We start from the raw sequence: 21,577 nt of genomic DNA on the forward strand, positions 1-21,577 counted from the left end.
GCGCAAAGCAGCTGTGGGGAGGGGAGTGCGTGCAGGGCGGAGGAGGTCTGTCTCCACGGCCCGGTCCAGCTCGGGCCACGGACTGGCACCGGGTCGCCGACCAGAGGTTGACAATCTCTGGTCTAAATAGTATTGGGAACTAAAGATTTTCATCAGATGATGTGTTTCTATGTTCTTTGTTGTTAGCTTAAATTTTGTTTGCAAGCTGTCCTGAAAATGTTCCATAAGGTTGGCAGTATGTAATTTTGAAAATGAATTTGAGGCTGTCTTGGGATATGGGAGATTTTGTGAGTCACAGTGGTTGTTGTAGGTTATTCGGGTTGTTTGGCCATGTTCTGAAATTTGTTCTTCCTAACATTTTGCCAGTCTCTGTGGCCAGCCTCTTCAGAGGACAGGAGTCAGAACTCTGTCTGTGCTCTGGTGAACGTAGGAAGAACAACCTTCAGAACACGGCCAAACAGCCCGAAAAACCTTAAGAATACATTTTGTGAGTCACTTCTACTATTAGCCATTCACCATAGTCCTAGAAGTGAGCAGCTGGGTTCTTCCTAAACCAGTTTATCCAGCCACCCGTTATGATGTAGGTGGGGTAATAAAGGCCATTCTGCTTCTCTATAAGCAGCTAAAAACTAATCGTCGCTATCTGGAAACATCGCAATGCGGGTGGGAAAACCCTGTTTAATGCGTTCCTGTGGGGCCCAAACTCACCGTTATGCGAAGATCATCCATAGCGCTGCCATTTTCGCGCCCTCGGTAAGCGAGGAAATTGTGCGAAAATGGTTGCGGCGGCCATTTTGGAACCGCCGATCAGCTGGCCGAAAATGGGGCTGGCGCTGGGGCAGGAGGGCGGGGGAAGGCTCCCCCGCCGTCCTCCTGAGCGCACCCCGGCTTTTTCAGCCGGATGACCGGCCGACGCTTGGCCAGGAGGGAACATCACAATGCAATCGCAAAATCTTCTTCGCTATGTGGATTTGTCGTTAAACGGGGCGCCCGTTAAGGGAGGCACCACTGTATTTCCTGAAAACGTTATGTCTGCACCCACATGTATGGATGTGCTTTTCTTTATAAAGAATCGAAGCAGTGGAAGGATTTAGAGTTGTGGGAAGAGCATAAAGGTCAAGATACTGTGTGATGGTAACAGGAACTTACTGCATTTGTGATTTGTTAAGGAGCTATGTTCCAAGTTACTGATGATAGCTGATTTTCAGCCTGATTTCTATTTGTGTTTATGTAGAAGTAATGCTGTGTGTGGCTTTTGCTGTGTACAGTATAAAGTTCTCTTTTGCAGGGGCATAAAGGTTGACCCTCTGCAGTCCTAGATGTTTAGAGGAAGTTTTCTTCATATATGTTATGTCCTGTTAAGTTACTTTTGATTTATGACAACAACTAATAGGATTTCTGAGATGATGGAGTAGTTCAATGTTGCACCCCTTCAGTGAGTTTCTGTGGCTGAATGGAGATTTGAACCTTGGATTCCGGAATCCTAGTCCGACACTCCGCTCACTCCAGGATACTGTCTCTCGTACGACTTTCTTTGTGCCTGGTAACCAAATATAGCTTTATTTTGCCAGTGGGAATCTGCTGCACTGATTCTCACCTTTTCGGTTCATGCACGGTGCCATTTAGGTTGGTCTTGGGTAGTATTTCCAATCTTTTCTATCTCGGAAGGGTACAGGTATTTCGTGAGGGCAAATAGACAATAAACCCAAGGTCACAAAAGTTTTCAAAGAGGTACTGTATCCATGTTTTTCTTTCTCTGTACATATGGCAAGAAAGCAAAATGAAAGTACAGAGAGGCTGAAACTATTATGCAGATCTGCCTGCACAATAGGAATGATGTCATGGGCAACAGAGATAGCTTCTGATCAAAGACAATTTTGGGATGTGTATACACCCCTCAGAAAGAATCATTTACTTGGCGGCATCCTTTTTATTGCACAAACAGATCCAAAAGGATTTCAGCTAGAGATTTATTTCAGTGGAGTTTTCTGGAGATTACAGTCCCCTTCATACACATGTGAAGAACACAGAGGTTCAGAAAAGTTGCAATATAAAAATGTACAGAACGGATAGGAAAAAGAGCATGCCATCTATCTTAGAGATGGAGACTGAAATTTCTTTTTACATTTGGAAATGATTAGCCTTTGTAGTTTGCCTCCTGTTTCTGGTGAGGAACATTTCCTTCCAGGTTCTGGTAACCTAAAACACATTATATACAGTGGTGCCTCGCATAGCGAACGCTTCGCTATGCGATGAAACCGCACAACGATGGGTCCCGGGCCATCGCTGGAGCGTTCGCTCAGCGATGGCCCCTATGGGCTTTTTTCACTATGCGATGATCGCGCGGACGCGATCAAAGCATAGCGAACAGCTGATCGGCGGTTCCAAAATGGCCGCCGCTAAAACAAAATGGCGACCGCTGTTTTGCCTCGCTAACGAGGCATCCAAAATGGCCGCCGCAATGGAGAAAACTCACAGAACGGTGAGTTTTAAGTCCATAGGAACGTATTAAATCAGTTTTAATATGTTCCTATGGACTTATTTGTTTCACTTAACAATGGATTCGCTGAGCGAGGGTTAATCCGGAACGGATTAACCTCGCTAAGCGAGGCACCACTGTAGTTGTAATCTTTAGGGGCGCTCATTACTATATCCATTGCTGCACATAGAGAAGGGTGTGTGTGAGAGAGGCTCAGAGATTAGGAGTGGAAGTTTTGGATTTTCTGAACTACAAAACACCATAATTTACCTAAAGCAGGGGTTCCGCCTGCTTTTAATGCACCTTACAAACATCTGAATATGACGTACCTAGATTAGAAGGCTTTGAGGCTTAGCTAGGCCAAGCTCCTCCCAAGTGTCCTGCTCCCATCCTAGCTGGAAGCATTCTTTCTGAGGAGGATGTATGGGCAGATCTTGGCCTACCTAAGCCTCAAAACCTTCCAGTTCAGGACTTTCTGCCAGGTACTGTAGGTAGAACTCTCAGAACAAAGAATTATGGTATTTGTAGTTAAGAAAATCCAGAAATCCGTAGGAGAGATTTCCTTGGAGGATGTACTGATTTGGCTGCTTAGGGTCACGGGTAGTGATGGGCACAAACCCCGGTTCGGCAGTTTGTGCCGATTTGTTTACCGGCTGAACAGGTGTTTAGCACTTCCCAGCTCCGTCTCCTCCAGTGGACATCGATAGTACTTGGAGGCAGTGCCCCGGATTCCCTGCTCCACCTCCTTGAGTGGGTGGAGCCTTTGATTGGGTGCTCGTTGGAGGAGGCGGGTCTAAGAAGTGCTAAACACCCGTTTGGATGGTAAATGAACTGGCAGTTCCTGCCCATCTCTTGTCGCAGACTTGAGGCCACAGGGAACATACTGCGGTAAGTCCCTTTGTAGCTAAAGACAAAAGTTCCTCTAGACTTAGGTCTCTTCCAAGGAGCTGTGTGAAGCTGTGTCTCAAATGTGTCGTGAACGGAGTAGCCTCTTTTACTTTCATAATGTGTAAACAGCTATGATGGATCTCCTGTAGTCCTTGATAGCTTCCGTCAGTGTTGCCTTGATGCTTTTCTCTGCTTACCTGCCTGAATTCCAGAAAGCTTTCGTCAAGGCGGGGCAACGTGGTTCTTTGAAGGATGCTGAGGCAAGGATTCTGAGTAGAGGTTTCCTGCCAAGAACGCTCTGGGGTCTTTCTTGGCTTAGAAGCAAAGACTTTCCAGGGCTTCTTGCTGGGAAGCTCAAAGAACCCACGAGTATCCCATCCTCGTGCGTCTTAGGCAGTGTCTGAACCACCCAGGCCCAAGTCCTCCTTCGTTTGGGGATTCCGGCCTGTTTCCAGCCTCTCAGGGTGCTCCCTTGCTCACATGTGAGCACACTGGCTTTGTTTCTGGATAGAGATGGGCACGAACCAGTTTGTTGTGGTTCGTAAAGGTGGCAGCACTTCCCTCTCCCGCCTGCTCTGGCTCAGTCAGCCCCTCACAAAGCCAAGCATGCTAACTTCCTGCACCTCCTCAACTGATCTCCCAGTCCCAGCAGCATCTCGGACTTCTCCGCCCCGCCCTATTGTCGGATCTGCCACTCAGACCAAAGGGCGGGGCAGAGAACTCTGAGCTTTTGCTTGTGACTGGAAGATTAGCCAAGGAGGTGGGAAAAGCAAGCCAGTTGGGCCTGGTGAGTGGTTGGATCTGCTATGGAGGTGGTGGAAGGGGAGGAGCCGTACCTTTACGACAATCCAGTTCCTGCCCTTCTCTACTCCTGGATGTGTTTTCACAGACAAAGCAAAGTAGAGGGAAGAGGATTCTTAAGTCATACACTTTGTTCTGTTTCAAATGAGAGTCTACACATAGGGTGGTGCTTAACTTTGTCAATTACAGTGGTGCCTCGAATAGCGAGCGCCTCTATTAATGAAGAAACCGAATAGCAATGTGGTTTTCGGGGCATTTTTTTGCTTTGATTAGCGATTTTTCCTATGGGCGATTTTCGACTAGCGATCGTTGGGACCGCTCTTCGAATAGCGAGTCCGTTTTAGGCCCCCTGTTTTCGATTAGCGATTTTTAAACAGCCGCGCGATCGCTATTTTTAAAATGGTATAAAGTTAAGGTTTAGGGTTTGAAATGTTTGGAATCGTAAAGTGCACTTAATAAAACCTTTGTTAACCTAATTTGACTGTGTTCTGACTCTTAATTTGTTGTGGAATTTTTTCCCCCCATTGAGATGCGTTGAATAGGTTTCAATGCATTTCAGTGGGGGAACCGCGTTTTGAATAGCGAGGTTTCCTATGGAGATTTTTGAATAGCAACTTGTTCCAATTGGAACGGATTAGCCTGCTTTCAATGCATTTCAATGGGAAATCGCATTTTGAATAGTGATGAATATGAATTGCGAGGTTTTTTTCAGAACGCAGTAACCTCGCTATTCGAGGCACCACTGTAAGTGGGAACTGGTTTAAGGCCAGGAAAAATTCCAGTTGCTTCATCGTCTGTGCGACTAGAACTTTGATGGTACTGCCGACTGGGAATTCTAAGTATTTTTTCTACTCCTAGTTTACCCCTCAAGATATTGGCTTGTTAGAGTAATGCCTCAATAACTAAAAATTAAAATTTCAAGGAAGACATTAATTCAGTGCTGAGAAATATTTGTTTCATTTCTAAAGTACAAGGAGTTCCTTGGTCTGTTTTAATTTTCTGGCTCAGTAAAGTTTTCAGGCCTGTAAATCTGGGTTATGTAGTAGAGTTGTTGAGTCAAGTCATATGATGTCTCATTCCAAAGACCATTTGTGGTTGGTTGGGTTTGTTTTTGTTTTATAAAAGGCAATTTTGACAGTTGTTTTTTGTTTTTGTTAAATAATCCATCTGTGTCTATTTTATATTCTTTCACAATCAGTTTTGAGATAATGCATTAGTTCCAAATCAGGGCAAATTACAGAGGCATTTTGGAATATAAATGGAATAAAGAGGGTTAGATGGTGGTGGCTTACCCATGTATAGGGATAATTGAGTCACCTTGAATTCTGTGGGAGAAAGGTGAGATATAAATATTTTAAATAAATAATAAAATAAATAATTGGGGTTTTTAAATCAGTCTGTATGATGGTGGTATGAATGATTCGTTTTGATTCTTCTAGATTAAAGCAGTATTTACCATACCTCTGTTTAAAGGAAGCAGAAAACAGGGAGAACTTTTGTTTGGCTGTTGTGACCCCATATCCTCATGAGTGGCATTTTTGAGGTGCCCAGTTTCAGTCTTGACAGTGGAATCATCAGAGCCCAGCGCTTTTTCTTCAAGGTGGATGAAGAAGCCCTCGGAAAGCAACTTGGTCTTGAACCTACTTAACTGAGGCTCCAAAATCAGAGTTTGCTGATTTAGGTAGAGATGCTCATCCCTACTCCACCCCAGAATTGGATCATTAAAATAAACTCTTAACATGCCCCCCCCCCAGGTTTAGTTCACCCAAGTTTCTCTCAAAACACAAACTCTTAAAAGTGAAATAATAATAATAATGATAAAAAGAAAGGCAAAAACAAAATGGAAATTATCCCATGGCGACAAACCAGAAACAGAATTATTGCAAGGTTATGAAAAATAGTTACAGAATCAAAGAAGAAGCCTCTGGAAACAATAAGCAAGATGATGCAAAACAAAGAAAACAAACTTGGATAGTTAGCTACTTCTAAATAAAATACAGAGACAGAACTTCAATTAAATTTAGTGGGTTTTAGGACTGATCGTGAGGTTCAGTTTTTACATCTAACTAGAGATGTTGGGCATTCTTGTGGAATGACTGGCACTCAACTTTGGCGCTCAAATGTTTTCTACTTAATTGGCATTAATTGGGTGTACAGGTCATGATGTGACAGTAACTGGCATGCCTTTAAAAGAACATATATTTTTTCTGTACCTGCTTCTCTCCTCCCCCCCCCCCCCAAATAAACAGCATGTTCTTCCCCTGAAATCCCATTGGGAATGTATTGCCCACAGCAGAGTTTAAGCTCCCCTGGGTTCTGTAGTCAGGAGTTCTTTCTGTGCGTCTGTGTTCCCTATCCCACATCTTGAAAACTGTGAAGATGGGGGTCAGATATCCAAGGCCAGCTGACATGTTTCTGGAAGATGAGATTTGGAGCATAGTCTGTGCTCAAGCTGTGTATTAAATGTGTGTTTGTACGTCAGTTTTAAATAAAAGAGACCAACCCAGGATGCCAGTGGCAGTTCCGTCGCCCTCTAGGAAAAGCCCTTGTCTGCCTTGCAACCAACTCCGACATTGCAGTCTGGCTGTAGCGTGTAGTTTTGGTCTTATTCTTTTGTGTACCATAGTTGGTAGTCACAAGGGTGGTACAAGTGAGGAGAAACACACATACACACACAATTTAAGAGGGACGTGTTTCGGGATGTCACGCGGGGCTCAAGCTTTACCGAGTTACAAGCTGCCTCTTGAGGTCTGCTTTAGTAGTAAATGGTGTTTTTATCCCCGGACAAGGAAGGGAGTGTTGTACTTGAGTGGCTGCCTTTGCTGGAAGGTACAAGGGAAAAGAATGCACTGCATTCTGTACCATCTGTCCAATTTAAGCCACATGACCTGAGGAGGATTCCACAGGAGGCCTTTTCATTCCTTTCCATAGGATGAATCACCCATTTTTCTTCTGCTGAACAAAATTGTCCTTTTAGCTGATAAGAGGGATCAAGAGCTTTAGAAGTTTCATGAACACATCTTTTTCATATTAACTTCAGCAGGCAAACCAAGATGCTCTTCTTTCCTTTTTCCCACCACAGTCGGTTTGGTTGTGGACGGGCTTTGGCATGAGTGGAAAGATCAGTCTCAATCCCGTCCGGCAGATTCCCCCTGCGTTGATTTCAGTCTTGGGGAGCATTGGTGGGCAGACTGCTTGTAATTAGCTGCAGCTATTCCAACGTGCCATGCTTTTAAATGCTAAGGTTTCTCAGATATTTCAAGGATGCATCTTTCTCATGGGTAACTATGGGCTTCCAGTTGTAGCTTCTTAGTGTCTGTCAAGTGCTGGATCCAGAACTTGCTAGAATAGTTACCTGCCCACTCAAAGCATGATAAGCGAGATGCCTCCCCCAGTCCTGATGCTCTTTCTTTATAGGAGACATCTTAAAGAGGGAGCTTTCTTCCAGTCTGGTCCTTAGGCAGCCTTTCCTTCCCCTTTATTCCAGACATCTTGGGCACATCTTGGAGTCTCGTTCTGTCTCTGTATTTGGATTTGGAAACATGAGTGGAAGCAGCAAAAACTCCTCCTTCCTGCTTTTGGGTGTTTCCAGAGTCATGGCGTAAGCCATGAGTTGTGGCATAATCAGAATTGCAGGGGCAGCTGCTATACAGTTCTGGGCATGAGGGAATTCCCGGCCTATTTTGGACAGTCCATCTTTCTGTCCAGGGGACGGGAACAATCAGTTCACCATGCAGTGAATGCAGAGGTCAGTGCAGGTACAAGATGCTGCCACACTGAAAGCAGGAAAAAAAATCTTGTAGAAAGGAGATTAGAAACATTCGACATCATGTTCATTACAAAGCCTTGCTTCTGAGCACAATAAGAATGATAAACGTTGCCTCTTTAGACCATACTTGTGTTTTAGTTATAGCGAGCAAACCCAGCCCCCCCCCCATTATCTGTTTGAGTAGGATGTGTGAAGCAGTGAGAATAAATATATCCAGTGGTTGCAAATGTTGACTGTTGTAAAATTATCCGTTCATTTTGTTTTTACAGTTGGAAAATTGAGAGCTCTTTCTGAGACCCACCCCTGTGACTTGAACTGAAATTGGGCCAGATCCTTAGCCTAGCCCAGCCTGCCAATCTGTCCGATATGTCGGGACCTGTGCCAAGCAGGGCCAGAGTTTACACAGATGTAAATACACACAGACCACGGGAATACTGGGATTATGAATCTCACGTTGTTGAATGGGGGTAAGTGTCCACTGCGGTAGCTTCTGTGATTACAGGATGTTTATTTGTTGCAGTTGTTGGAGCAGAGTTGGGGGAGAACTCTTGTCCAAGATCCTGGACTGCTGTCGTCTGTCACATTAGCCAGTATGAGTTGAGATTGGCTTCCACGTTGCCTTGTACCGTTTTTCCCCAAAAATAAGACAGGGTCTTATATTAATTTATGCACCAAAATGCATTAGGGCTTATTTTCAGGGAATGTTTTATTTTTTTCATGGGCAACCATCTACATTTATTCAAATACAGTCATGTCATCTGGTTGCTGCACAAGGGTGGAGGGCAGGGTTTCACTTAACTGGGGCTTATTTTGGGGATAGGGCTTATATGATGAGCATCCTGAAAAATCCTACTAGGGCTTATTTTCAGGTTGGGTCCTATTTTGGGGGAAACAGGGTATATCAGATCACAAGATGCATTTCATAGAATCATAGAGTTGGCAGGGACCTTGAAGGACATCTAGCCAGTCCCCAATGCTAAAGCCTTGATACCATGGCCAACATCTGTTTAAAACTTCCAGCAAAGGAGAGGCCATGCTCCTCAGAAGCACACTATACTCTCGGTGTATGTGGCCCTCTTTAGATGGCCTTAAGTAAAAAATGAAAATAAAAACACAGGTCCTCAGGGAACTTCCACTCTTAGGTTTTAGCCTCCAAGTGAGTGCCGGGGGGGGGGGGAGGAGATACGTTTTCATTCAAACATTGTGAGATGAGATAAGCGAGTCTATCAAGTCATTTTGAAAAGAATTTCTGGTCCTGGGGTGGGGGTGGGGAAGAGAGAGAAACCAATGTTCCTGCAATTTTCCAGGAATCTCTCCATCTTTTTATATTAGGGGTAGGCGGCCCCCATTGGTTAAAGTTGCCCTTTAGTCATCCCGATTTTTTCTTTCATGAACTCTCTCTCTCTCTCTCTCACTGAAAAGGGTCCTTCACACATACTACTAGTTAAAATGTTTTAGCATATTCACCAGAATAGGGAGGTCTGGGATGAGGTGGGGCAGGGTTAGGGTGGCTCCACCGCATGGCAAAAGTGCCTCTCGGTGCCATGGAAGGCCCGAAGTGACTTTATGGGCAAAACGGTTTAAATCGTCAGTGAGAGGGGAGCGGTCAATTTTGGTAGGGGTGAGTTGGTGTGGAATGACCCTGGGAGCGACATCTGGACCCCTCTGTGTGGCTTACAGATACCCCTTCACACACACCCCCAATAGAAGTTCTGACGGCTCATTTTGGAACCACTGCCTGTCTTGATGCATAGTTTGCTCCTTTCACACACTATGATCTCTCTTGGTTCCCTTTCTTCTTTCCAGCAATCAAGATGACTACCAACTTGTCCGGAAACTGGGCCGAGGCAAATACAGTGAAGTCTTTGAGGCCATCAACATCACAAATAATGAGAAAGTAGTTGTTAAGATCTTGAAGGTGATTCTCCTGGCATTGATTTTTTTTTTACATAACCTGTCTTTGAGTCTCTTTGCTCATGTTGAAGAAGTTCATTCCCATGTGATTATGGCAGTCATGGCAGACTATGAACCTGAGTAGCTTGCACCCCCACTCCACTCCCATTCACTGGTTGCATCCGTGTAGCTTCTTCCTGCAATCCTCTCCTTCAGTCTTCTCTCCTCATGGGACTAAAAATGCTTATGGGTTGAAGACCCTGCAGAAAGACGCCTCAACTCCCTACCGTGTTTCCCCGAAAATAAGACAGGATCTTACATTAATTTTTGCTTCAAAATGCATTATTTTCAGGGGTTGTCTAATTTTTTTCATGTACAACAATCTACATTTTATTCAGATACAGTCGTGTCATCTTCTTCTGTTTTCTGCACAAGGGTGGAGGACGGGGTTTCACTTAACTAGGGCTTATTTTTGGGGTAGGGTTTATATAACGAGCATCCTGAAAAATCCTACTAGGGCTTATTTTAATGTGCCTCGTGGCGCAGTGGTTAAACCACTGTACTGCAGCCAAAACTGCTCACGACCTGGGGTTCAATCCCAGGTAGCCAGCTCAAGGTTGACTCAGCCTTCTATCCTTCCAAGGTTGGTAAAAGGAGGACCCAGCTTGCTGAGGGTGGGGGGGCAATGTGTAGCCTGCATAATTAACTTGTAAACCGCCCAAAGAGTGCTTGAAGTGCTATGGGGCGGTATATAAGCAGCACGCTTTGCTTTGCTTTGCTTTTTTTATTTTCAGGATAGGTCTTATTTTCGGGGAAACAGGGTACTACTGAAGTACCCCGTTCATGGTATCGAGGAATGGTTCCCAACCTTGGGCAGCCCAGGTTTCTTGAACTGCCAACTCCCAGAAACTGGCCAGCACAGCTAGTGGTGAAGGCTTCTGGGAGTTGCAGTCCAAGACCACCGGGGTTAATCAAGGTTGGGAACCACTGCTCTAGGGAGCTGTCGGAGCAGGCAGCCAGGCAGTACAGTGCAAAGCCCTCACTATGTTAGAATCTTGAAGGTGGGTTTTCATATGACAAGAAGCCATCTGAGTGGGGCGGGGGGTGGGCATTTCAGAGAAAGTCACCCCTGACTTTGACACATTAGCAGAAGTCACCTTTGGGAACCTGCTAACTAGCCTTGATTTCTCTTGCTACATTCCAAGGAGCTTTCACTGGGTGTGGGGTGAGGTAGTTGCATCCGTTCCCTTTTGTGCAATTTGTTGTGCGTCTTTAATTGGAAAAACCTGAGGTACGTAGCATCTCAAATCACTGTTTTATTAGATTTTCTTGCAGGAATGATGTTATGGCAACATGCAAGCCCCCCCCCCCCCCCGAACTGTAGGCAACCAGCTACAGCGAGTGAATGGCTCGGTAGGGAGGGCCTGTCTAGTGTGCCCTTTTCCACCCCTCTTTCTTTTTTTAAGGCTCAGCTTTTGAGTCAAGCCCAGGCAGATGGCGGAGCAGGTGGCCTGGCTTAATTTCCCCCAGACAGCACAACAGCTGCACAGTAAGAGGTGTGACATCCGCCACTTGGTTCGCTGAGCCTTTCCAGCCGAGCCTTTCCATTAGCTTTCTCCAACTTAGTAGCTGCTAGATGCTGGCTTGCAGATCCCATCGCTCCCAGGCAGCCTGGCCATGCTGGCTGATAACAATGGGTATTGTAGTCTAACCCATTTCACATGCGTCTCGTTGGGGAAGGCTGTTCCTGGAGGAACCCTTGCCGTGAGTCCAAAGGCAGACTCTAGAAACGGGTGGCGATGGTCTGTTTTAGTGGCAGGAATACAGAAGCATCAGTAACTGGGCAAACAGGACAGGCAGTGAGCCATGATAAGCAGAAAGATAAAAATTATTCTGCCTCCCAGATTATAAAATGCAATTGGGTTTTATCATTAGTATAATCAGTTAATAATGAGTTTTAGGATAATGACGTCTCCGTAGCCTGCATGTAGAAGGCTTCTTTAGATGCTCCTGACAATATGGGCATATCCCATGCAGTTTTACCTTGTTTTCGGTCTCAAAAGAGCAAATCTCTTTGCTGTATTGTAGATGACGTAGCATCAAAGGGGTATTACTGTGTAGATCACAAGCAGCAAACCTCAAAATTTAGTAGGTCATTAGAAGTCGGTGGTTGGGTCTTCGTAGCCCAGTCAGCGAAAGAAGTGGTCAGAAGAAAGGTAGCATTTCTCCACCCAAGCAGTGGTTCCTAACCTTTTGAGGCCCCCAGAGGTTCTTGGACTAAAACTCACAGAAGCCTTTGCCACTAGCTCTGCTGACCCGGATTTCTATCCAGTAACATCTGGGGATCCAAAGTTGGGAAGCACTGACCTACAGTGTAAGGTTGACAACACGCTTTGGTGGCTGCTGGGCCATTTAGAAAAGATCTTAGATCGCACCTAAACGCCCTCTCCGCCGCAGAGACCGCCCGGCACCCTGGTTTGACCGGGACCTCCGGGCGAGGAAGCGGGTCAGGAGACGGCTAGAGCGCAAATGGAGAAAGATCCCGACGGATTTCAATAGGATAGCTGTCAGGGTCGCTACTAACCTTTATCTTGCTAAGGTAAAGGCTGCTAGTAGATCATACCTCGCTAACCGGATAAGCAAGGCGTCCAACCAGCAGGCGGAGTTATTCCGTATAGTACGCGACCTTTCCGGAATTGGTCCGGGCGATGGGCCTCCCCCTAGTTTTTCGCCGGACCAATTTGCAGCATTTTTTAAATCAAAAGTGGAGGCCATCCGCCGGGACCTGTCTCCTTTTTTGAGTACAGTGAGTCAAGCTGAGATGTCCAGCGCTCCGTCTTGCCCGGTGATCCTGGACACCTTTCAGCCTGTTATGCCTGATACTGTCTCCAGGGCGCTTGACCGCTGTCGTGCCACCACCTCCTCTTTGGACCCTTGCCCGGCCTGGCTAAACAAAGCAGCCAGGCCGCTAACAACGGAGTGGGTCACGGCTATAATAAATGGGTCTCTCCTTGAGGGCAGATTTCCATCTGCCCTGAAGGACACACTCATTAGGCCCATCAGGAAGAAACCTAGTTTGGCAGCGGACGAAATTGGCAACTATAGGCCCGTCGCCAGTGTTTCTTTCCTTAGCAAGGTAGTCGAGAGGGTGGTGGCCGACCAGCTTCAAGCGCTCCTGGATGAAACAGATGTCCATTCCAGTCGGACTTCAGGCCGCGCCACGGCACAGAAACGGCTTTGGTCGCCCTGTGTGATGACCTATTGAGGGAGGCCGATAGGGGCAAAGTGTCCCTGTTGGTCCTCCTCGACATCTCAGCGGCCTTTGATACCATTGACCATGGTATCCTCCTGGGGAGGCTCTCCGAGTTGGGAATAGGTGGCCTGGCATTGTCCTGGCTCCATTCCTTCTTGGAGGACCGTCCCCAGAGAGTACAGCTTGGGGAGAATGTCTTGGCCCCGTGGAGTCTCAATTGTGGGGTCCCACAGGGGTCGATTATCTCCCCAATGCTGTTTAACATCTATATGAGGCCGCTGGGGGGGGGTCATCAGGGGGTGTGGTGCTTCGTGTCACCAGTACGCGGACGACACGCAGCTCTACATCTCCTTTTTGCCAACTGCAGGAGAAGCCTGCCTGGGGACTGTACTGGAATGGATGCAGGAGAACGGGCTGAGGCTGAACCCGGACAAGACGGAAGTACTGAGGGTGGGCCCTCCCACAGTTGGGTATTTGGGAAACTCCCTCTTCTTTGGGGGGGTGACTCTCCCTGCAAAGGATGGTGTCCGCAGCTTGGGGATCCATCTGGACCCGGTGCTCTCCATGGAGTCACAGGTGGCGTCGGTGGTCCGCACCGCCTTTTTTCACCTTAGGTGGATAGCCCAGCTGCGGCCCTACCTGGATGTGGGGGCGCTCACCATCTTAGTACACGCGCTCGTAATCTCAAGATTAGACCACTGTAATGCGCTCTACGTGGGGCTTCCTTTGAGGTTGCTGCGGAAATTACAGGTGGTGCAGAATGCGGCGGCCAGATTACTCAGTGGAGTGAAAAAATTCCAACATATTTCGCCCACTCTGGCCGCACTGCATTGGCTGCCCATCAGGTTTCGCATCGACTTTAAAGTGCTAACGCTTACGTACAAAGCCCTAAACGGTTTAGGGCCTCGATACTTGGCGGAACGCCTACTCCCACCAAGTTCTACCCGGGTCACACGGGCGAGCCAGGAGGTGAGGCTGAGGAGCTTAACGCCGAGGGAGGCCCGAAAAGAGAAAACAAGAAATAGGGCCTTCTCGGCGGTGGCTCCTCGCCTTTGGAATAACTTACCTCCTGGCATTCGCGGAGCTCCCTCGCTGGGCACCTTTAAGAACCTATTAAAGACTTGGATGTTTCGGCAGGCCTTCTCTCCACATAGCTTTTGATTTTCTTCTCTCCTTTATTGTTTCCCTACTTTTAATTGTTGTTGTAATTATGTTGTTTTATGTTATTGTATTTTATCTCTGCTGTTGGCCGCCTAGAGTAGTCCACCGTGACTAGATAGGCGGGATATAAATTAAATAAATAATAATAATAATAATAAATCTTATAAATACAGGATGGGCAGTCTTACTGGTGTCTGCGATCTATGATAAGAAGTCAGTCTCCGGGGACAGTAATGTCAGAACTAAATACGTGTGCCACATGAGAAGGCTGTTCTGGTTTTAAATATTTTGGGTTGCCTTGTTCACTCCTGAATGAGATTTTTAACATAAGAACCTAAGAGGAGCCCCCTGCTGGATGAGGCCAAGGGCCCCTCTAGTCCAGCTCCCTGTATCTCACAAGTGGCCCCACCAGATGCCTCTGGGAGCACACGAAAGACCACGAGATCCCTGTCTCCTGATCCCCCTCCCCAGCATCTGGCCTTTGGAAGTCCCTTCCTTCGAAGCCTGGAGATTCTAGATCCCCATCATGGCTTGTCACCTTAGCCTTAAGGGGGCACTTTCATCTGACCCATTGTCTGACACAGCAGTCTTCTGGTGGGTTTGGTGCTTGTAGATTGACAAACATGCTTTTTTAACATGAGGCTTAACTTTTCAAGGTGGCACTCCACCCTTTTAAAATAATTCAGAACTTTAGAGGAAAAAAATCAAACTAGATAGTCTTTTTAATAGGACTTATTTTTGAAAATTTATAATGAGAACTGGTTGCAGCAGCACTTTTTACAGTAAAATGTTCTCCCCCCCCCCCCCAAATTTGCTTTTCTTGGACTTGCAATGTCACGTGTAGCAAATTTTGCATTCCCCCTTTTTTTACAGCCTGTGAAAAAGAAGAAAATCAAACGTGAAATCAAAATTTTGGAGAATTTGAGGGGTGGCCCCAACATCATCACCCTTGCTGATATCGTGAAAGATCCTGTGGTGAGTATCTCCGCCGCTGTGGGACGAGGACTGCCCGGAGAGAAATAATGTCTGTGTTGCCTTCTAAATTAGTGAAATAAATTCAAGGAATAGATTGTTGCTGGTGTGTGAATCTTGAGCTTGAAACAGCTTCTTTGCTCAGAGAGTGTCTACCATTGAGTGCCAGATTCTAGCAGGTCCGCAGACATGGGATGAAGGAAAGCACAAAGTTATGCACACATACCAGCTGTCTCAAATAAAGACTTAAGCAAGAGAATATTTAGTGCTTTAAATATGCAAGACTCATTGGCATTTGGGGCATCTGTTGATCATGGGATGCAGCGAGAATACCACACAATCTTGCTCCTGGTTTCCTTCCTTCCTTTTTTTTAAAACCCTGGTTTTGAATCCCTTAATCGGATCCAGATTTCAATCAGATTAGCTTCCCCTGAAGGAACCTTCTCACCCCCTCCCCCGCTGCCCCCACCTACTGCTCCTCGATGTGTGTGCCGACCCATTTGATTGAATTAAGATAGTGAAGCTGTGAAAACATCTGGGGGAAGAAAATGACTGAAGAGGTGAAAGGATATAAATTTGCAAAAGGTCTTTAAGCAGTGTATGAAGAATGTGGCAGAGGACCCAAAGCAAAGACTGATGTGTTTCTTTCCTCTTTCTAGTCACGGACCCCTGCCTTGGTTTTTGAACATGTCAACAACACAGACTTTAAGGTACAGTTTGCCACTCACTGGTGTTGGCCAAACTTTTAATTGCATGCTAAGCTCCGCATGTTGGTACACTTTGTAGAGAGAAAGAAATCACAACAGTGTGGTACCTGGGATAGTAAACTCAGTGGTGTCTGTCTGTGCCTGCGTAGCTGAAGGTTGGGAGTTTGATTCCCCACTGTGCCTCCTTGAGAGGAGCTGGACCCGATGATCGAGTGGGACCCCCCTCCCAGCCCTGCAGTTAAAAGGTGTTTTTATGATTCTGTGATAAATCCAGTAATTGCCTACAGTGCTGGAGAGAATACCCTCTCTTCACTTTTGCAAATGGACAGAATCAATAGGAAACGGAACATTTTAGTGCATTATTGGTGTAATCTCTGCCGGTTACTTTGATTGGATCAAAAGTCCGATTTGCAAAGGCCTGCATCCTGTCTTATATTGCAAGACCTGCCAGTTCAGTATTATCCTTCTTTCCCGGATGTGTCAGCCAGGATCCTGAAGCCCTCACTCCCCTTATCGTAACCCCTAACAACAAGCCTATAAAGTAGGTTACGACCTAGTGACTGGCCCCAAGTTACTCTGTAATCTGTAAAAGCCTGAGGGGGCTTTTGCTCAGGTCTTGCCAGCCTTTGGCGAGACCCTTCTGCCCCGTGCCTTTCGAACTGTATGCTCCCAAAATCATGCCTGGGCCCTTAAAACAAAAAGATGGTAGAAAAGTGAATATACCAAACCAGTGTTGAGTGAATAGCGAAGGGCCAGCTTGTTTGATCTCTTCTTAAAATCTCCTCAAACCCTGAAACTACATGCAACAGACCTCATATTCCACGGGAAGAAAGGGGAAGATCAGCCACCCCAATCTTGTTGATTTAGGAATTGGATGGCTTCAGTGAGATATTGGTATTAATAATGATGTTTTGAACTTCAACAGCAATTATACCAAACATTAACGGACTATGATATTCGGTTCTACATGTATGAAATCTTGAAGGTGAGTTTGCTTTCGCTTCTTACCTTGTTTGTTACTGAGCCAAGTGTAAAGGCAGCTGACAGATGATAGCCAGTAGGACTAGAAAGCAGGATATCCAAGTCTGTCTTTCTATGAAACATGGCAGGAATCTTATCGTGATACTTGGTCTGTTGCATTCTAGGGGAGACAGTGGTAGATAGGGTCAGAGCCTGCCTTTCCAGCCACCTAGTATAATTTCTTACCTATAGTGTTTTAAGTGGGAGTGAAATGGGAAACTAGACAGTGAAAAAGACTTACAAGGAAAAATTGATTCACTTAAAATGTGATATTCCAGAGGGAGAGCTTTATGGATACTGTGGATGAGCAGGAAGAGACGTAAGTGGCTTCTAGATCAAATCAGGCTTGGAGGTTTCACTAGAAGCTAAAATGACTAAATTGAAACTGCTGTACTTTGCACATATCTTGAGAAAGACAAGAGTTGCTGGCAAAGAAAGTCATGCTGGGAAAAGTGGAAGACAGTAGGTGAAGAGGAAAGAATGAACATGAGATGGATTGACTCAGTAATGGAAGACCCAGCCTGTAGTTTGCTGGATCTGAAGAGGGCCTATTGTAGTTTTACATGAGCAAGAAACAACTTTTTGGCACATAGCAACAAAAGTGTTAGCATTCATGTCCTGAAGTGTGATGGCTGCTAAGACTTGCTTCTAGTTACTAAGCATCCTGTATGTGTGTGAAGTGTTAAAGTAGGGATTTACCTGTGTGCCTCTCCAGCTGGTGGGCAGAATTGCCTTTAAAAAAATAAATAATCAACAAAGAAGTCTCAAGGCCAGTGGTTCCCAACCAAACCCCCCAGAATCCTTTGGCAGTAGCTTTGTTGCCAAGGGCTTCTGGGAGTTTGCAGCTCAAGAACATCTGGGAACCACTGCTGTTGAGGGAGGCAGTTGTCAATTTTAATTATTCTTCCACACTCTTGTCTACCCATAGTACTGTGTTTCCCCAAAAATAAGACAGGGTCTTATATTAAATTTTGCTCCAGAAAACACATCAGGGCTTATTTTCAGGGGATGTTTTATTTTACAGTCATGTCATCATCTTCTGGTTGCTGCACAATGGTGGAGGGCGGGGTTTCACTTAACTGGGGCTTATTTTTGGGGTAGGGCTTACATTACGAGCATCCTGAAAAATCCTACTAGGGTTTATTTTCAGGTTAGGTCTTATTTTCGGGGAGACGGGGTTGTATTTATAAACCAACCCAAGGTGACCTTGTCATCCACTTTAGTTTTTTCTTTTTTTAAAAAAAGAAAGTGATATATGGATGCAGCCTGCTGAGGTCTAGCTCCTGAATTCTCTGTCCTTAGTTGCCCGTTCCTGTACTAAAGCATGGCTCCTGAGCATGAGCTTACGGGCTTCCTTAGTCCCTTAGAGATTCCAGTACCGGGGTGGCTTGTGGCTGCCCCCTCCTTCCTGCCACGCACTGCCCACACAATTGAACCAACGTTATGGTGAGCAGGGTGACATTGAAAGCAGGAAGAGGAGTTGGAAGCAGACTATATTATAATTGCTCCAGATTCTGAAGCATTTAGCTTTTCCCACCCTTCGCTTCCAGTTCATGTCCCCCTTGCGTCAGAAGTCTGGAGTCTGCAGGAAAAGGGAGGTCAGTCAGTGGCAGCTGAGCAATATTTGGAGGTTGCAACTTGTCGGTAGTCTAGAAGAAGACTTTAGGAGTGAAAAGTGGAACAGAGCTTCGCAGGGCTGAGATAAAGCTAATGGAATATCCCGAGGGCTCCCCTTCTTTGTGGCTGATGTGTCTTTCTGTATTCCAGGCTCTGGATTACTGCCACAGTATGGGCATCATGCATAGAGATGTCAAGCCTCACAACGTCATGATTGACCATGAGCACAGAAAGGTAAGCAGGATGGCCTTGTCGGAAATCCTTGGGCGAGTCACTGGTTTTGTTCAGTTTTAGCTTTATAGGGCCCTCTTTGGGCAAAACAGTGATAGATAAATATTTTTAAGAAATAGATTAAATGCATCTCAGGCTTCCGTGGCAGTGTTACCTGTGCTGCAGGTGGGTTGGTAAGAACCTCCTGGTGAAACTGATAACAATCATTGGCTTCTCCAGAAGCCTCTTGGTTCAGAGTTTGGCTTTCACATTATTATTCAGAGCATTTTCTGTTTTCTTCGCCTGGTAAAGTATCTCAGGATATTTGCCACTGACTTTGCATGTTTCAAGGATTCTGGAGCATGTCCCAAGTGCACACTCTTTGTGATCACTTCGTATGAACTGAATGGAACCTCAAATGCATCTCATGGAGAGGAAGTGTTTGGGTTGGTTTTGTTTTCAAACGGGCTCATCACCGTCTGTTTTACTTGGTTTTTTAGGTTAGTTTAGCTGCCAAAGTTGTGAATAGCTATTAAATTTAGGAGTGGGTGGCCCGCATGCTCTTACCAGACATTGTTGGCTAAACTGTCTTTTGTGAGCATCAAGTTGAAAGAATAGTAATAGCGTACAATGATTGGTATTTGTCAGGAAAAAAACACTATTTTTTGATGGTTTCATCCTGTTGCCAGAATCTGACTGTTGGCTTGACCAGAACTGATTAGGTGTGTCTTTGTCTTCAGTAGTCTCGTTGCAGGCTTAGCAATGTTTCCTCATCTGTGCAGTCTCACGGAGCCTGTGGAGAGAGCTGCAGACTCTCAGAGCCGCAGACCCCAGAGAAGCATTTCCTCTCCCTCTTAACATTTCTTTCATCTGTTTTTAGCTGCGGTTGATAGATTGGGGTTTGGCTGAATTCTATCATCCAGGCCAAGAGTACAATGTCCGAGTGGCTTCAAGATACTTCAAAGGTCCAGAGCTCCTTGTAGATTACCAGGTAACTCTGGCCCCGCTGAAAATGGTTAAGCCCCGTCAGATCAGTAAGTGAAGTGACCCGAGAGCAAGCCATTCCATCCGTCGTGGTTTGAGTACCTGCGGTACACTGTGCTTTGTCTGATGTTGAGACAAAGGAGATGAACAAGGCTGGTTCCCCACTTCACCAGGCCCCAGTTTGGCATGTTAAATTCAGTGTGTTGCACTCATTTGAAATCTTTCAGAGAATTTCAGAGGTTTATGTAGAGCCACCCTCTGGGACTTCCAGTCCCTTTCAGGGCATCTGGGAGTCTCCTTTCCCAAAGCCAAGACCAGAAAGGAAATGGTTAAGCAAACTCCGATTAGGTGTGCCACATGCTGCTTTTTTGGACCTTGGCACATACAATTTTGATTGGCCCTTAAGTCTCTGAAGAGAATAGCTGGGTACAGGGTGGATAAAAATCAATGATTTTTCCCCCAAAATCAAATTGATATAAATTACAATTTAAATTTTTTAAAAATACCGGTTTTATTTAAATCCAATCCACCCAGGTTGGGTACCACCCTTTGGATCATGCGCCAGCCTGCGACAGGATCTTTGTGCCCATTAAAAGAGCTGGTTGGAGGGACAAGAGAAAGAAGATCATGTGACCAGTGACACTTGTTTAGCACTGCCAGTCCGATTCATTTTACTCCTGGAGATGGTGTAAAGTTAGGAAGTCTCTGATTACTTGGTGGTATTCTTCTCCTCTTCCATTTAAAGCTGTTTTTCAAATATCGTACATTTACTGCTTAAGACCCTGGTTGGTGCCACCCACCTCCGCCTCCTTGATTACCTGACTTTGAGAGTGAATGTGGAATCGAGGAATGAAGCAGGCACTAGAATTTTGTAAGCAGAAGTCTCAAGTTATGTGCAAAATGTTTATCTTTTGTGCTTAATTTCAACCTCTGGACGTGCAAGTGGCACCTGTAACAGACTTGTTTTTGCAGATGGAGGAGGCCGTTCATTTTCATGTAGTTTTCCTTTCTGAAAGAGCTGTTCAGGTCCAGAAATTAATGTTGTTATAGCTCTTGGAACATAAGATGTTTCCTTATCAACAGGTCCATCCTGTCTGATAGCGTCAACTCTGACAGGCAGCAATGGCTTTCCAATCCAGCATGACCCTTTCCTTGCTTTCCTGGGGATTACTGCTATTCTTGGGTTGACCTTCCATGTAAGCACTACCCATGCTTCGCCCTGCTTACCTTCCCAAATCAGACAAGATAGGCATGGGAGGAAATTTACCTGCAGCCCCTGAAAAATGAGAGGAGCTTTCCACATATTTATGGCCGATCCTGATGGGATTTTCCTTCGCCTTGCAAATTGGAAAAGAACCCACACTGATGGACCTGCTTTTGTCCCCTGTAGATGTATGACTATAGTCTGGATATGTGGAGCTTGGGGTGCATGCTGGCCAGCATGATCTTCCGGAAAGAGCCCTTTTTCCACGGTCATGATAATTACGATCAGGTAAGTGCCTTCTGTCCACTGAGGACCGTAACGTATAACGTGCATGTTTTTTAGTTCGTGAAAGGGATGGAAGGAGGAAAGTCAGGTGTTCATACCCAAGTCTGCTTTGCGCATTCATGTTTCTCACCTGACCAGTGCAGCATCAAGCGAGGACTTGCACATGCAGTCGGAACGACCACAGGTCAAATGTCAGAGGTGGAAATGTCAGTTCATCCTCCCGTGACAGATGCTTTGTAGCAGCCCGTTTCAGGAAGCACACTTTAGCTGTCAGCTGACGGGGTGGGGTGGGGTGGGTATTACGTGTGATTTTTTTTTTTAAGTAGGTAAGCAC

At 45.8% G+C, this 21,577-nt stretch overlaps 1 protein-coding gene across 1 annotated transcript in view; it reads left to right on the plus strand.

The window, feature by feature from the left end:
• CSNK2A1 (casein kinase 2 alpha 1) overlaps positions 1-21,577 on the plus strand; it is a 43,090-nt gene that overhangs the window by 16,696 nt on the left and 4,817 nt on the right. Inside the window, exons 3-10 of the mRNA XM_020806707.3 lie at positions 8,207-8,404; positions 9,744-9,855; positions 15,118-15,219; positions 15,876-15,926; positions 16,849-16,908; positions 18,711-18,794; positions 19,651-19,761; positions 21,145-21,246. Of these exons, the coding sequence (XP_020662366.3) occupies positions 8,304-8,404; positions 9,744-9,855; positions 15,118-15,219; positions 15,876-15,926; positions 16,849-16,908; positions 18,711-18,794; positions 19,651-19,761; positions 21,145-21,246 (723 nt within the window). The 5' untranslated portion in view covers positions 8,207-8,303. The remainder of the gene's footprint in view (positions 1-8,206; positions 8,405-9,743; positions 9,856-15,117; positions 15,220-15,875; positions 15,927-16,848; positions 16,909-18,710; positions 18,795-19,650; positions 19,762-21,144; positions 21,247-21,577) is intronic.

The sequence above is a fragment of the Pogona vitticeps genome, chromosome 4 (assembly GCF_051106095.1).
Source record: "Pogona vitticeps strain Pit_001003342236 chromosome 4, PviZW2.1, whole genome shotgun sequence".
NCBI lineage: Eukaryota > Metazoa > Chordata > Lepidosauria > Squamata > Agamidae > Pogona > Pogona vitticeps.